The 25,053-nt window shown below is 39.7% G+C and overlaps 3 protein-coding genes across 10 annotated transcripts in view; 1 reads left to right on the top strand and 2 right to left on the bottom strand.

Moving 5' to 3' along the window:
* The window catches only part of cyfip2 (cytoplasmic FMR1 interacting protein 2), a 29,547-nt gene extending 22,229 nt beyond the window's left edge, over nt 1-7,318 (bottom strand). For 5 of the 6 annotated variants that reach the window (XM_031302519.2, XM_031302520.2, XM_036005107.1 and 2 more), the window contains exons 1-3: nt 7,073-7,318; nt 868-1,017; nt 677-766 (exon numbers count right to left, since the gene is read on the bottom strand). In XM_031302519.2, the coding sequence (XP_031158379.1) occupies nt 677-766; nt 868-984 (207 nt within the window). In that variant the 5' untranslated portion in view covers nt 985-1,017; nt 7,073-7,318. Of the gene's footprint in view, nt 1-676; nt 767-867; nt 1,018-4,591; nt 4,734-7,072 lie in introns of those variants that run through there. The other variant, XM_031302522.2, reaches the window with a different exon arrangement.
* Nucleotides 7,319-9,626: 2,308 nt separating this feature from the next.
* On the bottom strand, nt 9,627-19,795 carry itk (IL2 inducible T cell kinase). Of its 2 annotated transcripts, none has more exons than XM_031302564.2 (17): nt 19,541-19,795; nt 19,280-19,384; nt 19,065-19,146; nt 18,832-18,957; nt 18,558-18,595; nt 18,009-18,160; nt 17,833-17,898; nt 17,691-17,745; nt 17,150-17,229; nt 16,744-16,886; nt 16,550-16,624; nt 14,390-14,561; nt 14,066-14,282; nt 13,899-13,963; nt 12,883-13,001; nt 11,128-11,285; nt 9,627-10,066 (listed from the first exon to the last, which is right to left on the bottom strand). In XM_031302564.2, exons 1-17 carry the CDS (start codon nt 19,676-19,678, stop codon nt 10,001-10,003), a joined length of 1,857 nt encoding a protein of 618 aa, XP_031158424.1. In that variant the 5' UTR covers nt 19,679-19,795; the 3' UTR covers nt 9,627-10,000. The 2 variants fall into 2 exon arrangements, with proteins under 2 accessions (XP_031158424.1, XP_031158425.1); XM_031302565.2 differs by having other exon boundaries at nt 14,390-14,558; nt 19,541-19,794.
* Nucleotides 19,796-22,780: 2,985 nt separating this feature from the next.
* Nucleotides 22,781-25,051, top strand: med7 (mediator complex subunit 7). 2 transcript variants are annotated; one of them, XM_031302516.2, is made up of 2 exons: nt 22,781-22,969; nt 24,016-25,051. In XM_031302516.2, the coding sequence occupies exon 2, from the start codon at nt 24,025-24,027 to the stop codon at nt 24,781-24,783; it is 759 nt and encodes a 252-aa protein (XP_031158376.1). In that variant the 5' UTR covers nt 22,781-22,969; nt 24,016-24,024; the 3' UTR covers nt 24,784-25,051. The 2 variants fall into 2 exon arrangements, with proteins under 2 accessions (XP_031158376.1, XP_031158377.1); XM_031302517.2 differs by lacking the exon at nt 22,781-22,969 and adding an exon at nt 22,985-23,216.
* The last annotated feature ends 2 nt before the right edge of the window (nt 25,052-25,053 follow it).

Raw genomic sequence — 25,053 nt, 5'->3', positions numbered from 1 at the left:
AAAGGCCTTTACTTTATTAATCTCTTACTTCTTGTCTTATACTTGTTTAATATGTGTATGTCATGAAAGGAAATTTTGCTAAGGCACTCGACAGCACAAAACATTTCTAAGGTCTCAGATAGGTCACATATTCCAGGATGAATAGGGCTTGATAAATATTTTAGCAGGGGAACATTTCTTCCATTCAGAAGTAGGTGAGACAGATTTCTCAATCACTCTGGCTAAAGACAGGAGGGTCCTTAAATAGAACTCAATGGGACTTCCTGATTAAATAAGGTTAAATAGAGCTCTACTTCCCCTCTTTGCCAGTCAAATCCCACTCTCCACTTATTCACCATCAGGGGAAAGAGGTTTAGTGGTCCATTGCCTGCCTGCCTCACTAGTGTGTGAGGGATGTGTGTGTCTACATTAGTGTGCGTGTGTATGTGTGTGCCCTGCCACAGGCCTAGCCAAATCCCTAACAAAAGAGCCAAATGATAATCAATTCACACAAAACAAGGCTCTCTTTAAGGGAGTGAGGCTGCTTCCCACAGTCAGTGTTGTGTTCACTGAAAAGGGGAACAGCAACTATTCAAGATAGACAACGAAAATTGATTCAACCAATCAGATGTAAAAACCAACACGATTCCAAGACATGGCATGTGCTGTTTTTTAAAAACTGGAGCACATTTCTCACCATGCTGGAGTGGACTGTAGCTTGCTCTATATAGCGGGCGATGCCGGTCACAAATGCATTCCTGTCTTCAAAGTTGGTGTCAAAATTAGCCTGCAGAAGGAGGGAGAAAAGAGTCAAAGGGATACACTGAAAATAACTGGACAACTGGGGATAATTGGTGGGTGGCGGTGACAGCGGGTGTGAGTGTGTACCTGGTACATGATAGAGGAGGGAGGGGGTTCGATGCATGGCTGCTGGTCCGGGAGGGGCAGCTCCTCCAGCAGGTCCACATTGGACAGGGCATCCTCCAGGGTCACATGGGTCGTCATGGTAACAAGGCGTCACTCACACAACACCCCAGTCTGAGAGAAACAGAGAAAGAGAGAGTGAGGATATGAAATATGGTCAAAAAAGAAGCTCCCTTACAGAAAGACAGAAGATGCAAAAGGGGACTAAAAATGCAACCAGGGGTACGTGTACCCTAGGGGGTTATTCTGCTAGGGGGTACGTGGAAAGATTGTGTAGTAGATATGATTAAATAGAGAATATGATTTGGTTAAATAAATATATCCACATATTGAGTCAGAACAGCTGAACATTATGTGTACCAACTAAGAATGCAAGACAAAAATAATGAGCAAGCGAGAAGAGAAGTTAAACCAGTTAGTTCAAAGTAAAAGTAAAAATGATTGAAACATTTTGCTAAAAGTAATTGGAAAATGGTTGAAATAGTTAGCTAAATAGTTAGCTAAAAGTACTGAAATGGAAAAATGGCTGCCTAAACTGGGACACATTTAGAATGTTTATGCTTACAGCTGTGAAATGGTTATAGTCAGATGCTGCAATGTTAATGCTTTTCACTCAGGAACAATACGCTCAATATGCTCTTGACGTGTCTAGACTCCACTTCCTCTTATAAAACGCTGTTTGGGTATGTGGTGCAGTACGTGTTCACTCTGCACCTGTATCCTCTCCCATTTCACTATATGTCAATGTCAGACTAACGCTCAGGGGGAGGGGAAGGTTTCCTTTTTACCTTTTTATTTGACTAGAGGCATATTTGAAGCGTATAATTCTTGAAATGCCCAGACCTGGAAATCTCATTGATTTGAGAGAGGCGGAGAACGGTCTGGCAGTGAATGACATTTGACACTAAATGTGCTATCTTGCAAAGGCAGTGGACCCCCTGGCAAATGGGATTTTCACAGAAGCTTTAAGCGAGCTGATATTTTGTACTTTTAATAATTAAAATAAATTTGGGGTGAATATATATACTTTCTTAAAATCAACTCATTTGTGCCTTTTTGGCAATTTAAAAATCAGATTTTGTACCTCCAAACTTCTACTTATAATTGCTTTACATAGTTATATTTCTTTTGCATCCTGGTTATCATGATCTGTTTATCAAATTGCTTTTCCATTTCTGAAAGTTTTAGTGTCTTTCTATGTTCTCATAATGGTGTTGCTTCCTTTTCTGTGTTGCTTTCTTTGTCTCTGTAACTGACTCGATGTAATTGCAAACGAGGGCTGCCCCTCAATGATCTCTTTCTCTAAATAAAGGTTGAATGAATGAAAACCAAAAATATGAACACAGAATGTACATGTACCACATGCTATGGCTTAAAAATCCACAGCTGCTATATTCATTACCCTCCATCCGATCCTTCCTCGGAATAAATGGCGAGACCCCTCTTAAAACGGTAAAGCTATTGCAGTGCCCTCTTCCTCATTATAAAACACCAGCCCAGCCAAAGCAGCGTGTATGTGCCCACCCGTATATCATGTGCCTCTCAGAATTGTGTGTTTTACGTCTGACCTGGCAGACAGGGCTGACAGGGCGATAATCAGCTTAATATTCACAGCCAGAGAGAGCACAGCCAGAGCTGAGAGGGCCGGGGGCCAAACAGCAAAAAGAAAAGAGGCAGATCAAACTAAACGTGACTGTCTCTCTTCTCCCTGCCATAGCAAGACAAACAGCTTGCAGTAACAGAAAGTATAGTGTTGCATAAAGTTAAATTGTTAAAAGGATACAGTCATTTCATATTCATTGCACATAAAAAACAGCTTTTCTTTGTCCTGGAAGTCAGCTAGATAGATAAACCTACCAACTTCCAAAACACAGTAATACTTCTACACACACAAGTTGCAGTTAACACATGTAACTGTCAAAGCAGCAGCATGTTGACAAATAAAGCCAATGTGTAATATAATTATGTATTTTCAAAAGATTATATTTCTATTTGTTTTTCTCCGAAATTGATCACTATCCCAATGACAAAGTCATTCTTGTAGCCACCGAGCCTACATAACACGTAGACAGGCGCTTACATTATACATTTATTTAGACGCATTGATGTTGATCACGCCCACATGCACAGGCACACTAATACTGTATGATCACAAATAGCGTGAAAAGGAGGTGGGTGGGGTTTCCTGTCACATCAAACTGTCATAGTTAGCATACGCAGAAGTTGTATTTGCATGAGGTAAACCACCGGTCTTGAGGCCAAAATTTAGACGGATGGCTGAGTTATCAAACTTCTAATAAAACTTAAGTAAGCGACACATGCATTGGCACAGAAAAAGCCAGTCACATATAAATGGTAAAAAAGTTAACTGAGTGAGGTTTAGTGCTTTCCTATGTCAAATCTATGTCACTCTATCTTCTGTTCTGCCATTATGTGCATCAGTGATATTGTCAAATCTTATTATTCCGATGTGTAAGGCGTGCAGCATCATCAAAGACTGTTCTCACCCCAACCACAGCCTGTTGACCCCACTCCCGTCCGGGAGGCGTCTCAGGTCTCTCTGCACCCGAACCAGCAGGTTCAGAGGAAGCTTCTTTCCTGCGGCTGTCACCCTACTGAACTCTAGCTCTGCATCCCGGTGACAATTAACCTACTAGCTAATCATTTTGATACACCGCAAGTTTGAAAATTAAATAAGTAAATAAATGATACTGGTGTACACTGATGAAGACGATAGGCCTTGTGCTACTTTAACCTTGTAATGTGTTGAGTTAAAAAAAAAAAATCCTGTATTCTTTCCACTGCTGTGACTTTACAACCTGGATTCACACACTCTCTGATTCTTTGAAGAGTGAGCTGGTTATTTTTAACTGTTCAGCTTATAGAAAATGAAAACTGCAGCTCGCTACAAGGGGTTCTGTCACGAAGACAAACATGCTCAGTGCTACTAAACTTCCATCTGTGCTTGGGAATACAGACGGGGACTGAAGCCTGGGTTGGCTGAATAAACTTTCCCACCCTGTACCCGACTCTGTTCAACAGTTGGTGTGTCTGTGTGTGTGTGCATGTGCATCTTTACAAAGCAAAGGGCCCCTTCATTCCCTTCTGGACACTTAGTAACCTAGCTGTAGGCCTGTTTTACACCGGAACGACCAAGTGAGACCACACAAGACAACTCTTTTTTAGAAATCCCACAAAGTAGTAGGACTTGTTCATCATCAATAAATATGCATAGCAAAATAGCCTCTGGCCAATTTGACATTATAACTAAGGCTACTATACATGATGAGCTTGGGTCAGACCTCCTCATGACAACACTGCACTAAACCATAAGGGATCCAAGGGCTTTGAGGAAGTGCTCAAAATATTACAACCCAAAAGAAGAATGGGAATGAGTAGGAACAGTACCAAAATAGCAAAAAGCTGCATTTGTAGTATGTGCTGCTAGGCGTGTGTGTGTGTGTGTGTGTGTGTGTGTGTGTGTAAAACATCTTGCCTGAGAGAAAGACAGAGAGCGAGAGAAAGTGTGTCATCTCCAGGGTCACACCACTCAATGGGATCCCCCCCCAAGGCAAGCTTTGTAATATATATTCATCCTCATAATAAGATGAAATCAGTGTGGAGGAAATCTTGAGCATTTAGACACACATGATCATTTACACCATATAACAAACACACACACGGACACCAGTCACATGTGTGTTCCAGCAACATCTGTCCAGTCTACAGTGTGTCATCATGTGCTCCTGCACACGTTGGCTGGCTGGCTGGCTGGCTGGCTGGCGGAGGTATTCGACAGACTGATTGTCATTTCAGAGAACAGAGCGGCAAAACTGCTGTCGTCTCATAATCCCCATGATGTCACACTCTCCTTTTAGACCAATAACCATCACATGAATAAGCAGATGGTCACATGACCAAGCTTGACATGTAGAGAGGATGGTAAACAAAAACCTAACATCACAAGCCATTGAATTTGCTAAATATTCTTTGAGTTTATCAAAGTTTCTTATTAGATGTGTGGTGGTACTTAGGATAGGGTGCAGTATCACTTATGTCAGAAAAAACATACAAATGGTTTCTGTTTACCTGCACTGTTTATCTGTACTTCTCTTTTATTTGTCTGCTTGGTTTGGTTATTTAGGTCATTCTGTCTTTGTCTCTTAATTTACCCAACAGTATTATCAGCTGTAAATGGCTGATCATGATCTTGTTATCAGGTAGCTTATAGCTACATTAATGCTTGTAATATGGTACGATATATATACAAGGCTACTTACAGATGTTACAAAACTAATTCTGATATAACTAGGGCTGTAAATGCTGGTAAAATATGCAAGTGCTTGCTAGATTTGCTTCACTCACCAGCCAAAAAGCAACACACTAAGTGATCTATTGAGTGAAATCCACCAGCCACAGCTGCAGGTGGACAATAAAGTTAATTCCCAACCGTGGCTATAACTAGCCTAATGGTTATTTTCATTATTGATTACATTCTTTTCTACACATCCTTTTTTAAATTACAGATTACTCATTTAGTTTATAAACAACAGAAAATATCTATTCTCTGAGCTCAAGATGAGTCCCAAATGTCTTGTTTTGTCCAATAAACCCAAAGATGCTCCATTTACAATGGCAATTTATCTTTAAGCACCAAATGTTAGTGATATCACTGAGGGAAATCAGTGATCATCAGGGATGGGGGGCCTCCAAATTATTGTTATTTTTTGAAAGTTTCTTCAAAAATTATAAAGTCTTAACATGAGTCCAACATATCATTAGCAAATATAAATCCCCACTGATGGTAGGCTTACTGGCCAATAGGTGATAGGTAGTCACTGAGGTAGCCATCCACAGATACAGTTCATCCCTAAGGGTTGACTGTTTCACATTTAAGGGTTAACATTAAAACATGCCAACAATTAGTAGGCTATTTGAATAGCTTAGTATTCTATGCAAAAAAAGGTATCTATAAATGCTTTAGGCTGCCCTAAAAGTTATTGTAGGACTAGATTAATATGCAACTTCATTTGATACAATATATGCAGTAGGGGGTCCCTGATCCGTCTCTCTTTCAGTTAAGGGGTCCTGGCTTAAAACACGTTGAAGACCCCTGCTCTAGGCTACCATCGTTAACATAAGCTAGCACATGGGTTCCATGTCTGTCGCCCTCTTGGGGAGGAAGCCCTCATCTGATGCTCAGAAGCTTTTCTTCCTTTTTCCACCATTAAAAAGGTTTTTTGGGTCTTTTTTTTCCATATCCAAACCGGGTGCACTTTGAGACAAATTTGTGATTTGGTGGCTTTATAAAAAAGAATTGAAAGCAATATGATTGGATTATTTTACAGATTTTTTCCTTCAGCAAGGCTCGGTATTAGCAGCAGCATCCATAGCATATCATTACATCACTGCTTGCTGGCGAGGGGCTGGAGAGTGCAACAGTAGCACATTCATGACCTACTCGAAGTTAGCGGATGGATAGAGTCCAATCACTAAATCGAACAGGAATAAGATGACAGTGAGCAGTGTGTAGAGAAGGGAAGTAGGTGGACCTGTCATTTGTGTGTCATCAGTAACAGGCCTGCCTACCGTCATGGCTGTGAAAACGTCTAGAATGCATCAAACATGTTGTGTCCAGCTGGTCGGATGGGTTTAGGGGGCGATACAGGAGAAAGGAAAAAAAAAAAAAGGGAAAAAAAATGATAATACGAGCGACAGCTGTGATGTGAAATGGAGCCGAAGCATCATATTCGCTCTCCTCCATATATCATAGCGGACATCTCTTCTCTCTGGTATCTAGTCACACAATCGCCCAGCTCTCAGTGATCTTTCAGCAGTGCACTTGCTACACAGGAACCCTCTCCTCACCCCACCCATCTCAGTGTGAGCTACGATGCCGATGTAACGTTAAGCTAACGGGAATCCCATTCATGTGTCAGAATAATCCGCGAAAAACCGGGACGCTCAATCTGGGATCACAGAGGGCGATTTCTCAGCGATCGACCTTATTATCTTATTTGTCCACGGACAGATAAGAAGTAACGGGAGTGATGCTCAGTGCGAGGAGGAAGGGAGAAAAAAAACCGAGCCCTCCAGTCTCCAGCGCACATCACCAGCCCCGTTCATCTGTAGCGATGCGGCTCCATCCATCGCTACATTTGCCACATACCTGTAAATTGCATGTCCGTCCGGCGATATCCGAAGGCGGGCGGACGGTGTCGCGGTGTGCGACGGCGATCTAATGTTTGCTGATCTTTTTTTCCTTGTCTTCTGTGCCGATTGATGCTCTAGTTTCGCCCCGTACCTACCCAGTGCTAATCCACCCCACACAAAGAGTAGAAAATGGCTGCAAGTGCATTTTCTTAAAGGGACAGTCACAGAGGAGCGAGTGAGGGTCTTACAACAACAGCCTACATCCATGGGGGTGATGGGTGATGATGAGGGGGCCCCCGACATGTTGATTCTATCCATTTGAGCTTTGATGAGTACTTTATTTAAATGTAATTTTATTTAATTTGTACCGGTGGAGAATGTATCCTGCGTCTCACATTAAAAGTAGTAGGCCTGTGTGTGTGTGTGTGTGTGTGTGTGTGTGTGTGTGTGTGTGTGTGTGTGTGTGTGTGTGTGTGTGTGTGTGTGCGCGCGCGTGCGTGCGTGCGTGCGTGCGTGAGAGAGAGAGAGAGAGATAGAGTGTGTGTGTGAGTGTGTGAGATCAAGTGGTCGTTGATCCTTGGCATGAAATAGGCCAAGGCCAAGGAAAATAGAGGGTAACCTATTGTCCTCTAACGGGACAGAAAATCAAAAAATACTCTTCATATACGTATTACTGGCATTGGGTAGACATATACATTATAGAGTAGGCCTATCTGTGGTGCTCATGGTGGTAATGTTTTTTTGTTATACTGACAGAATTAGTAAAGAGTCATCTCAGACCCTTGGTAGCAAGATGTCATTGGGGCCATATTGACCCACTTGTCATTTTATTCTTAATTATTAGGCCTACTACAGTTTAAATTGTGTATATACCAGTATAGTAGAGATGGACAATATATCAATATTATATCGACATCGATATATGAGGCTAGAAATCATTTTAGATTTTGGATATCGTAATATCGTGATATGACACAAGTTTTGTCTTTTCCTGGTTTTAACCTTTAAACATCAGACATCGTTGCTGTCCCCCTTAATTTACTGTTTTCAGTCAAATTTGACCGGACAGTTTTAACTGCTCTTATTTTAACATAAATTACCAATAAAAATGACAAAAAGTATTTTTAATAGAACATTTATTGTAAAAAGAACCTTATTAGAACATTAACATCTACAACGTGTATGTGTGTGTGTGTGTGTGTGTGTGTGTGTGTGTGAGAGAGAGAGAGAGAGAGAGAGTGGGTGTACATGTGTGTGTAAAGTATGATTCATGTGTAGAACAGGCACACAAGCACAGGAAAGTTGTAGGAGTGTGTGTATGGAGATGTCTTTCATCTCCTGGATGAAAATTATACTCTTTCCCATTCACTTTCTATGACGGTCATTTTTTGACCATAAACAAAAAAAAGTGTGGCCAAGTTGAATAAATCACTCAAAATTCAAAGAAAGTAGTCACAATGAATTTTATGTGTTCAAATGCCTTTTGTGAAGGATATCGTAAGGTCTTGAGGCATATTTATGGTACAGGGAATGTGTAAATCTGTCATTTTTGACTGGAACAGTGTTAACAAGGTTAAGGGTTGCATTACAGTAGAGACTGTTAGAGCTGTTTTCTTATTTACATTTACCCATTTAGTCATTATATCCAGATTGTTGGTGATTATCAAAACTCTCATTGTGTTAATATTTTGTTAAAGCACCATGTCAACCTTACAATATTGCGGCAATATCGACATCGATGTATTTGGTCAAAAATATCGAGATATTCGATTTTTTTCCATATCGCCCAGCTCTACAGTATAGTCTTTATTTAACTAGGAAGTCACCATGAGATTAAAACCTCTTTTTCAACATACTGTATTTAATCATTTCAAATATATGGGAAATACATGTATAATCCATATTTATATTATATCAGCACTGTATGCCTGTAGACTGCATGGATGCATCCAATGCATAAGTAAATCTAGATCTGTGCTCATAACCCATATGCTTTTTTTTCTGTCGCTCCACTTTCCCAACAGCTGGCCCACATTAAAATAGACTGAAATAGTCATGTTGATGTGTGTGATCATGCTCTGGAAATTTTCTTTAACATATTTTGTTTCTCGTGTAGTGGATGTTAAGATCCAGCTTTGACTTGGCACTTGTAGATATTTTGTGACAGTGTGTGTATATACAGTAGGTGTTTGTGGGCTGTTCTGGGCCAGAGAGCATTGCGTGGCCTGTAGTTCCATCTTTGGCCACTACACCTGCAGAGCAGAACCCTTGGCCTGGTTGACTGACAGACTGAAACTGCTATTTGGGGGTGCCAAATACATGCTACATTTGTCCCAGCAATGACCGTTTGTTATTAGCTTTTATAAATTTCCAGTTATGTGTGACCATATCTAAACTGCAATTTTGTAGTGACTTTTAAAGGAAATTGTGCTTAATTTAGTCATGTTCTGTTAACGGGGGCCTTTTGCGGCACAAACACTGAGCCTACTTGAATGGCAGGGAAGGGATTAGGTTTTGCAGTGGTTTGAATAGTTCCATCATTTTAGTGCTAAAAATAGGCTGAAAATGTCTGACGAAAAAAATACGTAGAACATTTAATTACAATGGATCCATTTAATTAACAGTGGGTTAAACAATATAACAATCTCTTCTACCTCACCATTTGCTGTACAGAGACTTTATATAATATTTGAAACCATAATATAAACCTGCAGTAAGCAGCAGTAGCTGCGTGAATGTACTGTGAGAGCCTACTTAGGAATAGACTGTATATGCAAAGGAATGAAACAGATAAAGTGCAAAATCCAGGAATTTGAAACTGTCTTATGTCTTGTAATCATCTTAATCGGAAGACACTTTTGAAAAACATTTGACACACATTTGGTAATAATTCAATAAATAAATAAATAAATATTCTTATAGGTTTCAACCTCAAATCTTATCTTCACAGGTCTGAGAGGGAGGCCAGCTGATGCAGGAGGACAGCAAAGCATGGACGATCTTCTGGTTTCTGACAATGAGAACATGAAAACCAAAAAGCATTATTACAATGAGTTTTGCTTGTCCGTGTGTTTGTGAGCTAGTCTATTCTAAGAAGGTCAACTGAAATAGACATCTTGTTTACTCTTTAGCTCTGTCTCTGGAAATCACTGTGCAATACGGCCCTACAAAGGAAAAAAAAAGACCTTAAGAGAAAATGACTTTAAAGTTTTTTAGTTGTCCAGCCAAATGAATTAGAGGTAGGACACTGGAAATCTGGCAATTAGATGTTTTAGTAATAGTATATGTATCCACATAAAAAATCTTGAGCTCAAACTTGACTTTTTGACTTTTGACCTCTTTTTTAAAGTTATCCTCTGCATTTGTATTGTCTGCAAAAAGTGAGAAGTCACGCCACATTATCAATATGTGGTTGCTGATCACCATTTACAAAATCATTATAGTAACACCTGTATAAAATGTAGTGATCATGGCATATATTTCTCATGATTTACAATTATTTATAGCCATCTACTTATTGCTATTCTGTACCCTGACTCAATTTGAGTGTTCCAAAACAAAGTCAAAGAGCGGTAACTGGTGTTACGGTGTTCTGCCTTGGTTTCTGCTGGGCTTTTGGAAGTTACTGTTAACTAATTTTATTGATTTATTTTTATCAACAAAATTGACCAAGATACTTATCCACATGATAAAGGATGTCTTGAATGTCCCAAAAATATCATTAACTCATATTCGAGCAAAAACGTAGTTACTGCCTTTTGCCTTTGCATGGCAGAATAGGTCACACCATGATTAATGCAGCTCATTCGTATTACAGCATACAAAGTACATATCTGTAACCAGGGGTGTCGGACTGGGGGTGTAAAGGGGACTGAGTACCCAGGGCCCTTATGTGATGAGGGCCCAAAGATATGCTAGAATGAATAGCTGTGGATGTGGGGTGGGGCCCATAGAGAATGACTTTCTACAGGGCCCAGAATTTTGTGCTACGCCCCTGTCTGTAACTAATAAACCTACGATACTATGTTAGCTGTTTTGTCTACTAGGAATCTGTTTAATTCCTGTGCCTACCTCCTTCCAGCACCACTCCATGAGTTGGTGGACGGCGTCTGGGGCCAAGCGTGGCTTCAGCAGCCTCAGGCCTGAGTTCAGGGATTCCACCACCTCACCATTGGTGCGGTTCTCATAAGGAAGACGGCCCTCGTTGTACACCTCCCACATGAGCACACCTGAGCAGCGGTAAACAGGGAGACTCCAATCGTTATAGAATAAACACATAGAGAGATGCGGTTTAAGTGATGTAGACCAGAGATCTTCAACAGAGGGTCCGTGACCTATAGGGGGTCCTCAGAGTTAGTAAAGGGGGACAACCAAATTATGTCAAAAAAACATTTTTTGAAAGTATTTTTTTTTTTTTTTTTTAAGAATTGGTACAGAAAAATACTTCACACATCTACAACATGAGACAGGTGTGTCGGAGGGGGACAAGCAGGTCAAAAGTTGTTAAGAAAAACTTTTTGCAAGTGTCTAACTTGCAAAAATTTCAAGAATTAAAATGTCTGAAATTATACATCAATATGAATTCAACATATTAATATCAAAGATGAATTTTCCTATTTGTGAAAAAGAAAAAAAATTGATTTACACATTGAAGATAAGCTTACTATAGGTAAGGTAGCCACTATGGTAGCCATACAGTCAAGCTTAAGGATTCACTGTGCTTTCCACATGTATGTTTAACATTAAAACATGATGTATACATAATATCCATTCATTTTCATTCATCCGGCCCAGTTTAATATGCAACTATATTTTATACAGTACATGTAGTACCCTACCCCATCTCGCTCTCAGCTAAGGGGTCCTTGGCCTAAAACACGTTGAAAACCCCTGATGTAGACAAACCAAAATGAGTTATTGTGTGTCTGCTTAATCATTTGCATGCTTTTGGTTGTTCCTTGTAAGCTCTTTTGCATAAACTATTTTGAATGATTATGACGAGCTTCATCCAAAGTGAGAGGACTGACTGACAATTTAATTATAGACTGCTTTGAGAGCCATGTGTTTATCCATTTAGCAGTACCCTCATACTTAACAATTTGTTATTTTTGTCTTCTCAGATATTTATTACTCAGCCTGATTTTTGTGTCAATAAATAGAAGTTGTAATTAAACATAATTATTTTTAATGCGCTATTCTGCATCTGTTAGATCCAAGCAAGGCACAACTTTTGAACCCAGGATCTTGTCCCAAGGAGCTGTCCATGCTGGGTCAATATGTTGCTTGCCTGTACTCCTGTTTTGGCGATGATCCTAACAGTATTAACTTCTTGGGAGATTACTGCAAATCCAATAGTTGGCATTGCTCCACAAAATGAGCTACCAATACTTACGGTCTTTGGCACAGGTGCACACATGTACAAAGAAATAAATCAATGACATATATGAAATAAAAAAGGCCCCATGCTTTTTTACACTTTCATTGCTTTTTCTTCAGAAGTTACAAAAATGTGTGTCTTGAAATTGCTTCTGTTTGCTTCCAACTGTGGTTTCAATCATTATGTTTAGTTTCCAGTTTAGTTCACTATAGCAGAAAACACCAGAGTCAATGTGCTATCAGGGAAACCCAGATGATTTTGATGTGTAACCAGCCAGCAAAACTCCTAAGACCTGTTGTTTTCATGTGCAAGCTTTACATGCAATCCCAAAATATATAAATGGTTAAAAAAAAGACAAAGGAGGAATGTTGCATGACTACAAGGACAGCAAGTGAGACGCTCAAACACACAAATAAGTGAAAGGCAGAGAGATAGACGGATGAACACACCGAATGACCAGACATCGGACTTGCTGCTGAACTTGCAGTACTTGATGACCTCAGGGGCTGACCACTTGACTGGGAACTTGGAGCACTGGGAGCTTGTGTACTGATCATCGAGCACAAACCTACAGTACGGAGAGCAGACACACTTCATTACACAGCAGTGGATGTAGGCTGACTGTTAGCTATAGCAAAATCATAATAAATATTGTTAGAATCAGACAAAGGTGTATTGCCACAGTAAGTTACACTTACGAGGAATTTGCTTTGTGATTGGTGCATACATAAACAAACAAAAATATTAAACACTAATATGATAATATGATGAATATAATATGAATATGATTTGTGTCCGGGGTGAGAGGGACACAAACTGTTTTTGTGATTAAAAGATTCCACACAATATGGTGGACCTTACAAAGATTCTGTGAAAAGTATTGACTGTAAATATTAACGGACAAAGCATCCGGTTCTGCGAAGTGCTGCAAATGCGGACGTGCCTTAAACCTGCATCCTCTCTGACTTCCAGCAGGGGGAGAATCCTTAAACCTGCATTCTCTCTGAATTCCAGCAGGGGGCGACACGTGCGGTTGCAAAAGGAGTTTGGTTTCTGTAGAAGACTATGAGAAAGTGACCCACTTCTCACTTGATTTATTACCTCAGTAAACATTTTCATAATGAGTTTATGGTCTCAATTGCTAGTTTTAAGTCTTCTGCAACACATTTTTTGAATTATGGTCTCGTTGATTTTAAAATCGGCGATAAAGCAGGGGGTGTTTTAGGGCGTGGCTATGATGTGATTGCCAGTGAAAGTGTGTAATGTAACGTAGAGTGTAAGGGCTCCTCCCTCACTCCTCCCTCACTCCTCCCTCACTCCTCCCTCTTGTCTACAATCGTCACATCCCAACCAGGATGGCTGTGCCCGTAACGGCAAACTCTACGACTCATAGCAGATCTCAACAAACCAATGGGTGACATATGCTCTGTCCATTAATATTAACAGTCTATGGTGAAAAGCATACCTGGTCATGCCGAAGTCAGATATCTTCACCTCATTGTTCTTTGAAACTAGACAGTTCCTGGCAGCCTGCAGAAGAAAGAGGAACAGATGAAGGATTAACTATTGAAATCTGACGGAGCAGAGATACAAAAGTGTATCCTAAAAAACTGATTATATATGTTGGTTTACCAGATCTCTGTGGAGGAAGTTGGAGAGCTCCAGGTAAGCCATCCCCTCACTGACATCCAGACACATCCCCAACATCGTGTCCTGAGACAAACGGCCTTTCCTGGCTCGCAGGTAGTCTGACAGACAGCCGTTCTCCATGAACTCAAACACCAGACACATGGGAGAACAGTGGGTGCGCACGCCGTAGAGCTGAACAAGCTTACAATGGGACAATCTCCTGTTAAAACACACACACACACACACACACACACACACACACACACACATCAGCTGAGTGGTTCCTTGTGCCTGAACAATACGAAGCAACTTTATGGATACACTTACATCATGACCCTTGCCTCTTCTTTAAATTCCTCGTCTGACATGCACTCTTCTCGTATCATCTTCACCGCCACCCTCTTCCCCCTCCATCTCCCTTCCAGCACCAGCCCAAACTGGCCGCTGCCTAACTCCTGACCCAGGGTCAGGTCCTCAGGGTGCACCTCCCACTGATCTGCTGAGCAGAAAACAGGTGGTGAACAACAACACTGATAAACTTGTTAGGATAAAATAACATAAATACTTTTATTTTAATTATAGTACTATAATACTTATATATTAATTATAATCCAGAGATGGGGACTCTAGTTTTAGCCTCGGACTCTAGTCGCACACACAGTGGCCCTCATTTATGAAACGTGCGTACGACCTAAAACAGGCGTAGGACGGGCGTACGCCAATTCCTACACAAAGCAAGGCATTTATCAATTTGAACGTGAGCGTAGGCTGCGATAAAATCTCATGTCTGGTCTGAACTCGTGTACGCAAGTTTTCGAGTCAGTGTGGACTTGCGGTGCAGCACATAATCAGTTTAACAGGACAAGGAGAAGTCATCAGTTCATCACTTATTAGCAATCGGTACAACAGTGCACATGTACGCGCATGGGCCACGGTGGAACACTCCATCGGATTGATTAAGGGCAGATGGCTCTGTCTTGCATCAGTGGGGGGGACCCTACTATACACAGCAGAAAAAGTCTGCAACATTGTTTTAGCCTGTGGGGTTCTGGAGCCAGATGACCCGATGCCCAGAGAACAGTGTCCAGCACAGCCCCAACTGGGGCTATACCAAGGAGACAGGATATTATTCCTCGCTTTTAAAAGGTATAGTGTTATGTTTGGCAATGATACTCAATACAGGAAACATGACGATGCACAACATTTTTATTTATTCTCCAGGTTTTTGTTTTTCTTTTAAAGTGTCGTTAATGGCCACAAGTGAACGATGAAAAAAGCACGAGTAAAATAAAAGACACTGCATAAACTCCACTACTGTATGTTTATTTAAATATAGGTACACCATGTAGCCCTAAGAGATTGCAATATAAGCCTGTATATTACTATTAAGACTATAGCATAGATATGTCAAGGATGTATAAATTAAATAAACTTAAGCTGGAGTCCGATTTACCACGGCAACACTGTTGACCGCATCAGTGATCTCTTTCCATTCTGCATTCTTTCTACAGCCTTTAATACCAGTTTTCAGACTGCCAAATAATACACGTTGATAAATGAGGGCCAGTGACTCCACACTTAATTTGAGACTCGTCCTCAAAAGACTTCAGACTCAACTCGGACTCGAGATGTGGGACTCGTGAACAATCTTTAATTTTTAGGAAACGTCTCATAAGCTAAATTGTTATTCCCCTCCCTGCGTAACATGTAATAGGTAACGTATCTGCTGAATGTGGTCACACGTGAGAGAGGACAACAAACATGTCGACAGCACCGGCAGCAGCTGTACCTTTCATCAGAAGCTTTGGCTTTGAAAAACTCCATACAACAAGGTCCAGACAAAGAAGCGCTGAATGCCAAATATGTGGACTCTAGCTCAGAGACTTTAGACTTGACTTGGACTCTAGCTCAGAGACACGTGAGCATCTCTGTTATAATCAAAGCATTATGGAAGTTGCAGGTTTGTTGCACAACACCAACAATCAGATAATTGTCAGGGTGCAGTTAGTTTCGCAATGCCAGACCTTCCTCCACAGCGCTGCAGAGGAGGGTCTGGCTAGTCCACACAGCATTCTGGGATGAGAGAAAAACATACTCTGGTTTATTGGCATTTCTTTAAACCAATCACAATCGTCTTGGGCGGTGCTAAGAGCCGGACGGAGCCACGGTGCCTCTGCTAAATAGCCTCAGGAAGGAACTTGTTTTGGTGGAACATGTGTATGTTGAAAAGTAGTTTTAGTCGTGCAACAGACATCCAGCCGAAAAGAATGACATCCGGTGAAATTTCGGGCGGCACCGGAGCAATCCCGGAAGTGGAAGGTCATGGACATAGACTAGAGTGTAGTGTCCTGAACGTACCCTGAGAATATTTGTGTATAGAACCACTAGAGGTGAGCAAAAACAAGATTCTCTTCAGCATTAAGTTTTGATTGTTTTGAGCTCCAGTTCAACCAGCTGACCCATTCACACAACAGTTCATCCTCTAACCTTTTGAGTGATCAGCAATGTCGTGAGAGCAGCCTCCGTCTTGAGATACAGGGTGTCTCAAACGCGTTATCAGGCCTGCCACACAGATGACACAAAGACATAATAAAAGACATTTATTTTTTTAGCTGAACTTCCTTTTGGCATCTGATCTATTTGTGTTAGCAGTGTTGCATGTGGAAATCTAGCACACTTACCAGCAGCATTGTGTTGGTGGTAATAGATGAGCTCAGGAATGGTGCTGAACAGGTACTTCTCTGCCAGGTAGTATGTGGCCTCTCCTGTTTCTGTCTGTCTTATTTGGTAATGTTTCACTCTTGGATTCTTCTCCCCATTCGACCTAAAGGCAACAAAGAGATGCTTGTATGACATGTGTATTTTATGTGTTAAGATGTGTTATGATAAAAATGCCACTGATTTCAAGTCACATTCATTCTAAATATACACCAGGCATGTCAACCTATTATTAGTCATTCTGGAGCATCTAAGGATTTACACAAAGAAGCAAGTATATTTGATCTATGTATATTTAGCACCATATTATCTGCTAATCATGAGTCATAATTTGTACCGGCTAAATATGTGAGAAGGAGGTGACATTACCCCGCCGCTTTGGTGAAGACTGACACTGTGTAGACTCCTGCCTGTCTGGAGTCACGCACCATGAATGAACCTTCTTTCGCCTAAAAGTACAAACAACACAAAATCATCCAAATTAAATAACATATTTGTAACGCCAGACATGTTTATTGATTGTTTGTTTAATCTGCAGATAATAGCAGGACCGGCCTAGCAGTCATTTTGAGTAATGATGGGGATAGGTGTTCTGCTTCCCGCTTGCAAAATTTAGCAAAGCACTTCACAGCAGGAAATTCAACATTGGAGGAAACATTGTGGTTGTGAAACATTTTTTAGGGCCCATGTCTTGTCACTATCTCAATGTGCAGGTGCATTTGCATTATTCTTTGCAAATGTGAGACTACTGTAGGTGGCACAGTCACAGCAAAAGTGCACTGCGTCACACGGGAGCAACATCCTGTTAATTATCACCAGAACTATCATTTGGAGCATGTTTTCTGTCAAAACACGGCCGGAAGAATAAATTAATGGAAAGGGAATAATCTCTGGATCCATTGTTTTTTACCTGTTTCATTAACAAAACTTCTGCTTCCCCTCTGGTTATGTTTTTGTTGTACCATCTGTTAGAAGACAAATCAACCACAAATAAATGAGTTGTATAGAGGGCAGGATGGATATGCAGAGAAGAGAAATTAAATCACACTCACTCAAATCTCTGAAAGTTGTTGCTGGATTTTTCAGCCACGTAAGTACTGGGTACAAAGCCTGTGTCCCTGATGAGGGGTGAACAAATATTTATTAATCATAGACTTATAATTATCCTTTCTATTGAAAAAAAGTGCTATTGTTTTCAGAAAAAAAAAATGTCTTTATTGGGCCCTACCCCTTGTCATCCTGTACGGCCCACCAGTCAGAGTGGGAGCTTTTAATAAGGATGTACTCCTTGTCTTTCTGAAGGGGCAGGTCATCGTCTCCGAGCGGTGTGTAGTCCTGCAGGGCGATAACCTTCCTCTGTCCTGCGTCTCGCAGTCCCATCTTGCAAAGATAAAAAAATAAAATAAAAGAAACTGCATCTAATTACCTAAAAAAAACAAAATGCTTTACAGCAGTGACACGGACAAGGCACGGAGCAGACCAAACACCCCATAGTAAAGGACTTTAACTAAAACTTCATCACATATTACGCTATTTGGGTTATATTAGATTGAGCAACTAGCATCACATTGTCAGCAATCGTGAGATATATGACAAATACAAGATAACAAACCGAGCTGCAAAATAATCTTCTGTGCCCAGACCACATGTGCATTGGTACTGGCAACAGAATAAATTTTAAAAAAGTAATTTGGTCTGATGTCTGTAAATTGAACATTATTGATTAACACACAAATCATATGTCAACATGTTGGTGTGTTTATGCTTCAGAAGGTACCTCTGGATCCGGGAGTTGAGGAAGTGGCTTTTTAGAAGCTGTGGAATTAGAAAAATGCAATCAGAGAAATGGTGATTTTACATTGGATTCTGTAGAATGCTAAGAAAACTCACATTACCATGTACCATTATGTACTTAAGATTGTTTTTAATCTACTTATAATGTAGTGTTATATGGATGAGACAATGTCAGAATAAATCAAATACACAAATCAGACTTAAACCCTTTTTGAAAATATATGAGAAACAAGAAGAAGAAAAGAAATAATACAAACCATAACCAACTGGGTCATATACTTGACAACCTGGCGCCAGTTTCTCTGTTTGTTGGCAGCATTTCCATTTTCCATCCATCCAGAAGTTTGGATGGTATTTCGCAACCAAATTGTTACGCTTTGTCTCTATATCAGACAGAATAAAAGAAATATCAAACTTTTGAATTACAATCAAGGGTTCACAATAATTTCTTATAAAAATGGCATAGCATAACGTGGTAAAAATTGCTTACCCTCTTTAAGAGCTTTGACCCATCGCTGACGGCAATCATTGTCTGGGGCGAAGATGTAGAGGTAGTGGTTGTTGTGAAAAACCTGAAGGGACATTTTCATTTAAGAAAATACTGCTTTTGTTCTTGTGTTATGTCACACTTATACTACATGCTTAATCGTATGCATTAAACTTACTGTTTATAACACTATATTTAATTATTGTGTATAACCTCACCTGAAAGGGGTACTTATAGCTGCATGGTATGGGGATCTCACTACACACAATCTCCACACACTTGATTTTGGACAGCTCGATGCAACCTTTCAGCATGGGCTTTTTCTGAAACAACATGATCTTAACTTTATGTGTGCTTTACACACCGTGGATATGATTTAAATAATAGTTTCCTCTTAGGCCAACTTTACAGACTTAGCCTTCAGATTGCATAATTTCTCATTTAAATCCAGTGTATTTGTAGATTAAGTGCATTCTTACCCCGGGGCGGCGTTCAGAATACTTCAGGTCTTGGGTGTCCAATACAAAAAATCTCTCTTTGTAGTTGCATGGTGATGTTTTCTTCTTTTGTTGAGATTTTTTAATCATAGTTCCCTTCAAGATCACCCTGGGGAACATGGTAACGGCTATGAACAACACTGAAAAAACACTGCTAGCTTTTGGCTCACGGAGAGAGGCGAAGTACCTGACAGTGACAGAAGAAAAAAATTGTAGATGATAACTTGATAGAAGCCCTGGAGCTTCCGGCATAAACTTGTTGCACTCGGTAAACCACATCCTACGGCATGAAATGGGTTGTGCTTATGAACACAATCTCACACACACACACACACACACACACACACACACACACACACACACAGTACAGTCACATGTACTTTCACTAACTATGTTGCAATAAGTCAGTGTAGGGTGTGCAGTAGGAGGGGGATTGTTTAATCTCTGTACTTTTGAACATTTTCCACCAAAATATGCACCTTGAAGGTTTGCCTTGTAACAACACAAAGTTTTGTTAAAAATGTAAAGATTGGACAAGGGTGTTAATTTGATAAAGAAAATGAGAGCATAAACTAAATGTTACTATGAAACAACACCTATTGAACACTTCAAACTTACTTGAAAACAAAATTACTTAACTACTGTGTTTTAAAACTGAAAAAAAGAAGAAGATAAAGAAGATTCTGGAAAAGTGTTTGTGTTATATAATGTTGGCTTGCCTGTATATATGTATGATTTGCCTTGTTTCTTTGATTAAGCCTCACTGTCATCATATCCGTCTCTGATTACACACAACCCTTGTTAGTTGGTTTTTGTCTTTTTTATTGATGATAACAGACAAATAGAGACAGATAATTGTGCTGGGATTGTTCAGGCTATGTGAGAAAAACCGTGTTGATTAGAACTTATAGAATTGGGTTCCACTACCTTTCATGAAGCAAAAAAGGTGACTTTTTGATCTTGTTAAAAAACAATACAGTTTGAGTGTAGAATTTTAGAAAGTTAAAGAGTTAGAAACTAAAACAATTCATCCTCACAAAACATGGAGGATTTAGATCAGGGGTGGCCAACCAGTTAGGTATAAAGAGCCACAAAAAAAACCGCACCATAGCAAAAAGCCACACATGCACGTCCACACTACAACAGCAACAGTGTCTTCCAGATCTAATGACAGTCATAATACATAGCAGTTTTCATATTTTTTTTTTCTCACTTAGACTGACTCAGTGGGAAACCTGACAGTCTTTGTTATCCACAGTCCTTTTCAGGTCTTGCTTGAACTCGGTTGTGGCCACTCGAAGCAACTCTCTCACTCATTTGTCACTAAAGGGTCTTTCAAACAATCGGATTCAGCAGTGAAAGGGTTAACGAGGAAGGTGATCTGTGGCCGCTGTTTTTCCTCAGGTTGCAGAATCTGTCCTCAAAACTCTGCTGCATTATTTTCCATTTTAAAATAATTGGCAAATGTATTGGCAGATGCATTCAAATGTGTTTTTTTTTTTTTTTTACTTATCTGAAATACTGTATGTTTCAGAAAAGTTAAAAACAACAATCAACCAATGACACAGCCCCCAGTCACACAGTAAGAGCCTCACAGGAGCAGGCAAAGAGCCGCATACGGCTCAAGAGCCACAGGTTGGCCACCCCTGATTTAGATGGCTGCTATAGCACCACCATCAGGAAAAGTGTTTCTACAATTTAGTCTGCATTAAAATAGCTGATCTGGTCTGGATCCATTTTCACTGAAGGTAAGGAACTTTTTGTTGAAAAATAAAGACAATGTCACAAAATCAGGGTCAAGGATTTTTTTTTAATTAATTGTAGTAATTTCATAGGGGTAAAAGGTTCAAGGTTCAAGGTTTTTTTTATTAGTCATGTATGTGCACAACAATAATAGAAGTAGTGATTGGCAATGTAAATCTCAGGCCTCAATGCTCATTAAATAACTACAAGACAAAAACGCAAGTAAAAGCTAAATCTGGATCTATAAGAAAAAAAATAGTGCAAGTTAAGATACAGGGCTATATTATAAACAAATAACATATGAATGAAGTAATATAATGATATGATAAATGTGTGTAGACAGTATTGCAAATGAATAAGACTGAATGTGAAGGAGTGTACTTTGTAGTAATGTAGGCCTATATATGAATAATGAGAAGTACATTTTGAACTGAATATTTGTATTTCCCAAATACTCATTGAGTTGTATTATGAAATTAGTACAACCTTCAAATATGAAAATTCAAATTTCACAAAAATGTTTATATTACTAAATTTCTAAATAAACTTCCAGCCTCTTTATGAAGGACCCTGTCTGCTGTGGATTGGGAAATGTAAATTCATTTGGTCCAATTTGATCATTTCTACAATGGTTACAATGTCATTAATGAACTATAAAAATGTGTAAAGTCTTAATTTAATTTGGAGATATGACATAATAAGAATGATGGATTTAATATATTCATCATCGTCATGTCTAGACAGCATTGTTTGAAAGGTTATGCTGGCCAGACATTTTAGTGACATGTTTGTAGGTCTATCACATATGACTGACTTAGAAAAAAGATGTGATTCTTAAGGTGAATTGGGACCAGGACTGTTTTTTTTAGTTTAGTTTAGTTAATACCCATTTTTATAGAATGTCTTTTCTTAACAACTAATATATTTAAGATGTCGATTTACATAATGTCTGTATTTTCAATTCTTTTATCATGAGTTTACTTTTTTAAATTTACATCAGGCAACTGTTTTCATGATGTTTATGTCCTGTTACTTATTTTTCTAACTCTGGAAATCATTTTGTGCTTCTTGTTTGAAAAGTGCCTTAAAAATAGACTGTTAATATTATTGTCATCAATCATTATTACAGGTTTTTGTTTATACGAAGGCAGTTTTAGCTTAAAACATCTTTGTATAGCCTAATGCAATGACAACAAAAGTGGTTTAAATAGGCCTCTACAGCTCACAGCTGTGCCAGAAATTAGTTTAAGAAATGCACTTTTTATTATTAACGTTATAGGGGACAGAATGTTTTATAATCACAAAGTATGCCGTAAAAAGAAGCTTACCTTTTACGTTGTATCTCTACCACCACAACAATTTTGAAGAAGCAAGCTTTTATCAAATAGTACAAAACCAACCTACATATCGGTTAATTAAAGCTAGAGGATCTTAGTTCTACTGCTAAATACTACAGCCAATAAGCGTTTAGTTTGTTTGTCCAATCCTCACGACCAAACACGTCACGTTCACAGAGTACGGCCAATGGAATTGGGACAGAGGCGAACGTTCATGTCAGTAAATGGAAGGCGCTAAGCTAGCTAGTCATGAGCTAGTTGTACGATTAGATACATCTGTGACATTTCTTATTTAAAGTCTACATTCAGCAACTAAGGAGTCATTTAAGGGGTGTGTAAACGTATCATCGCTTTCTTTTCATTCGCATATTTTGTTAGTCAGTTCGTGGTACTGACGTAACTAAGCTAGTTAGCAGAGGTTAGCAGAAGTAGCTAGCTAGCTAGCTAACGTTAACGTTACTGCTATACCAACACTAGCCACATATTTAGCTAGCTAGCTAGTTAGCTACGTTTTTCTCTATACCGCAGTGGTTCTGCTGTCGCCTAACGCCTGGTTGTAGAGCTACACAGTCACCAAAGTGAATCAATATTTCAGATAGTAAATTATAATACGTTATCTGCTCAGCAGTTGTTCTAACAGATAGCCGCTAACGTAACTAGCGTCGCTCGCTTATTACGTTAACGTTACTGACATATAACATTAGCAGGCTAACTTTGTTTTTGCATAATGTTAACGCTAATTTATATGGGGAAGATCTTGCTGCTGCTGCAAATGGAAACAGCCAAATGTTGCCTCGATTGTCTACCGAAGTGAATATACAAATATACAAGTTATTTCCAGAGGTGGAAACGTAAAGTACTTAAACATAGCTCATTTCTGCATTGAACAGTAACGTTAGCCGAGTAAGCTAACGTTACGTTATTCGACTCTACAACATGTAGCTAGGCTAAATGAAAAATACTGTTTTTAACTCCTTTCTGTTAGTTGTGACAACTCAGTCACAGGTTAGTTCATTGGTAATGAGTGCGTGTACCCTTTACTCGACTAAAAGCACGTGTTTGTTTTTAGACATGTAGCCATAGCATGTCACATTAGCCTAACCTTTTGAATAGTTGTAATACAGCCTGTTTTATGATAGCATTGTTACCTTTATGTAAATGTGTAGACTCTTTCTGTCATTACTGTTTTCAATTACTTGTAAACATATCACAATGCATGTTACTGTTAAAATGATATAGAGGAAACCTTAAGTGGTATTTTAACTCACAACTGGCATACACAATTAAACTTATTTCTTATTTAAAAAGGGGGAGAACTTGTTTTGTATTGCTTGGGAAGGAAAAAAGACTGATTAACAGTTTTTGTTACCGTTTCAGGTCAGCATCATGAGTGAACCACAGCAGGTTAGTGCCCTGCCTCCTCCACCTATGCAGTACATCAAAGAGTACACAGATGAAAACATCCGCAAGGGTCTTGCTCCGAAGCCGCCTCCACCCATCAGAGACAGCTACATGATGTTTGGCAACCAGTTCCAGTGTGATGACCTCATCATCCGGCCACTGGAGAGCCAAGGCATTGAGAGGCTCCATCCTATGCAGTTTGATCACAAACGGGAGCTTAAGAAGCTCAACATGTCCATTCTTGTGAACTTTCTGGACCTGTTGGACATCCTTATCAAGAGCCCTGGCAGTATAAAGCGTGAAGAGAAGCTGGAGGACTTGAAGCTTCTGTTTGTTCATATGCACCACCTGATTAATGAGTACAGGCCACATCAAGCCAGGGAGACACTGAGGGTGATGATGGAGGTGCAGAAGAGACAGAGGCTAGAGACAGCTGAGAGGTTCCAGAAACATCTGGAGAGGGTGGTGGAGATGATCCAGGGGTGCCTTGCCTCCTTACCTGATGACTTACCACAGATGGAGGGTCCAGATGGTGCTGGGGATGGGAGTGTGTCTGCAGCAGCTAGTGTTAGTTGTTCTTTTGGGCAGGCCCCCAGGCTGAAAACTGAGCCAATGGATATAGAGGAAGCAGCGGCCAGCTGTATGGCAGCAGGTCACCAGGACAAGAGCGTCCATACTTCAAAGAGGGACAAAACGTGGGACAAGGATGCTGCCATGTGCAGTATTATTGATGAAATTGCTTAAGTATTCTGTTGAGTAGTTGTTTCTTTTTTTGTACACCTAAACTGTTTGTTTTTCGTATGCTATACTTAGAGTAAGTATGACAAAGTTTGCTGTGTTTTCACTGGGCCTGAAATCTGGACTTGAATGGTATTTTGATTTAAAAGCCATTATGTAGATAATATTAACAGTTACTGTGAAGATATTTGAAGAATGTAAATATTACACAGATCAACTAGGGTGCCAACTTTCAGTTTTTGTAATAAAACCAATAAAGAAATTTCCAAATGCAGT

The sequence above is a fragment of the Sander lucioperca genome, chromosome 1 (genome assembly GCF_008315115.2).
Source record: "Sander lucioperca isolate FBNREF2018 chromosome 1, SLUC_FBN_1.2, whole genome shotgun sequence".
NCBI lineage: Eukaryota > Metazoa > Chordata > Actinopteri > Perciformes > Percidae > Sander > Sander lucioperca.
The sequence above is the reverse complement of the archived record's forward strand: the minus strand, read 5'-3'. Positions and strand labels throughout refer to the sequence as shown.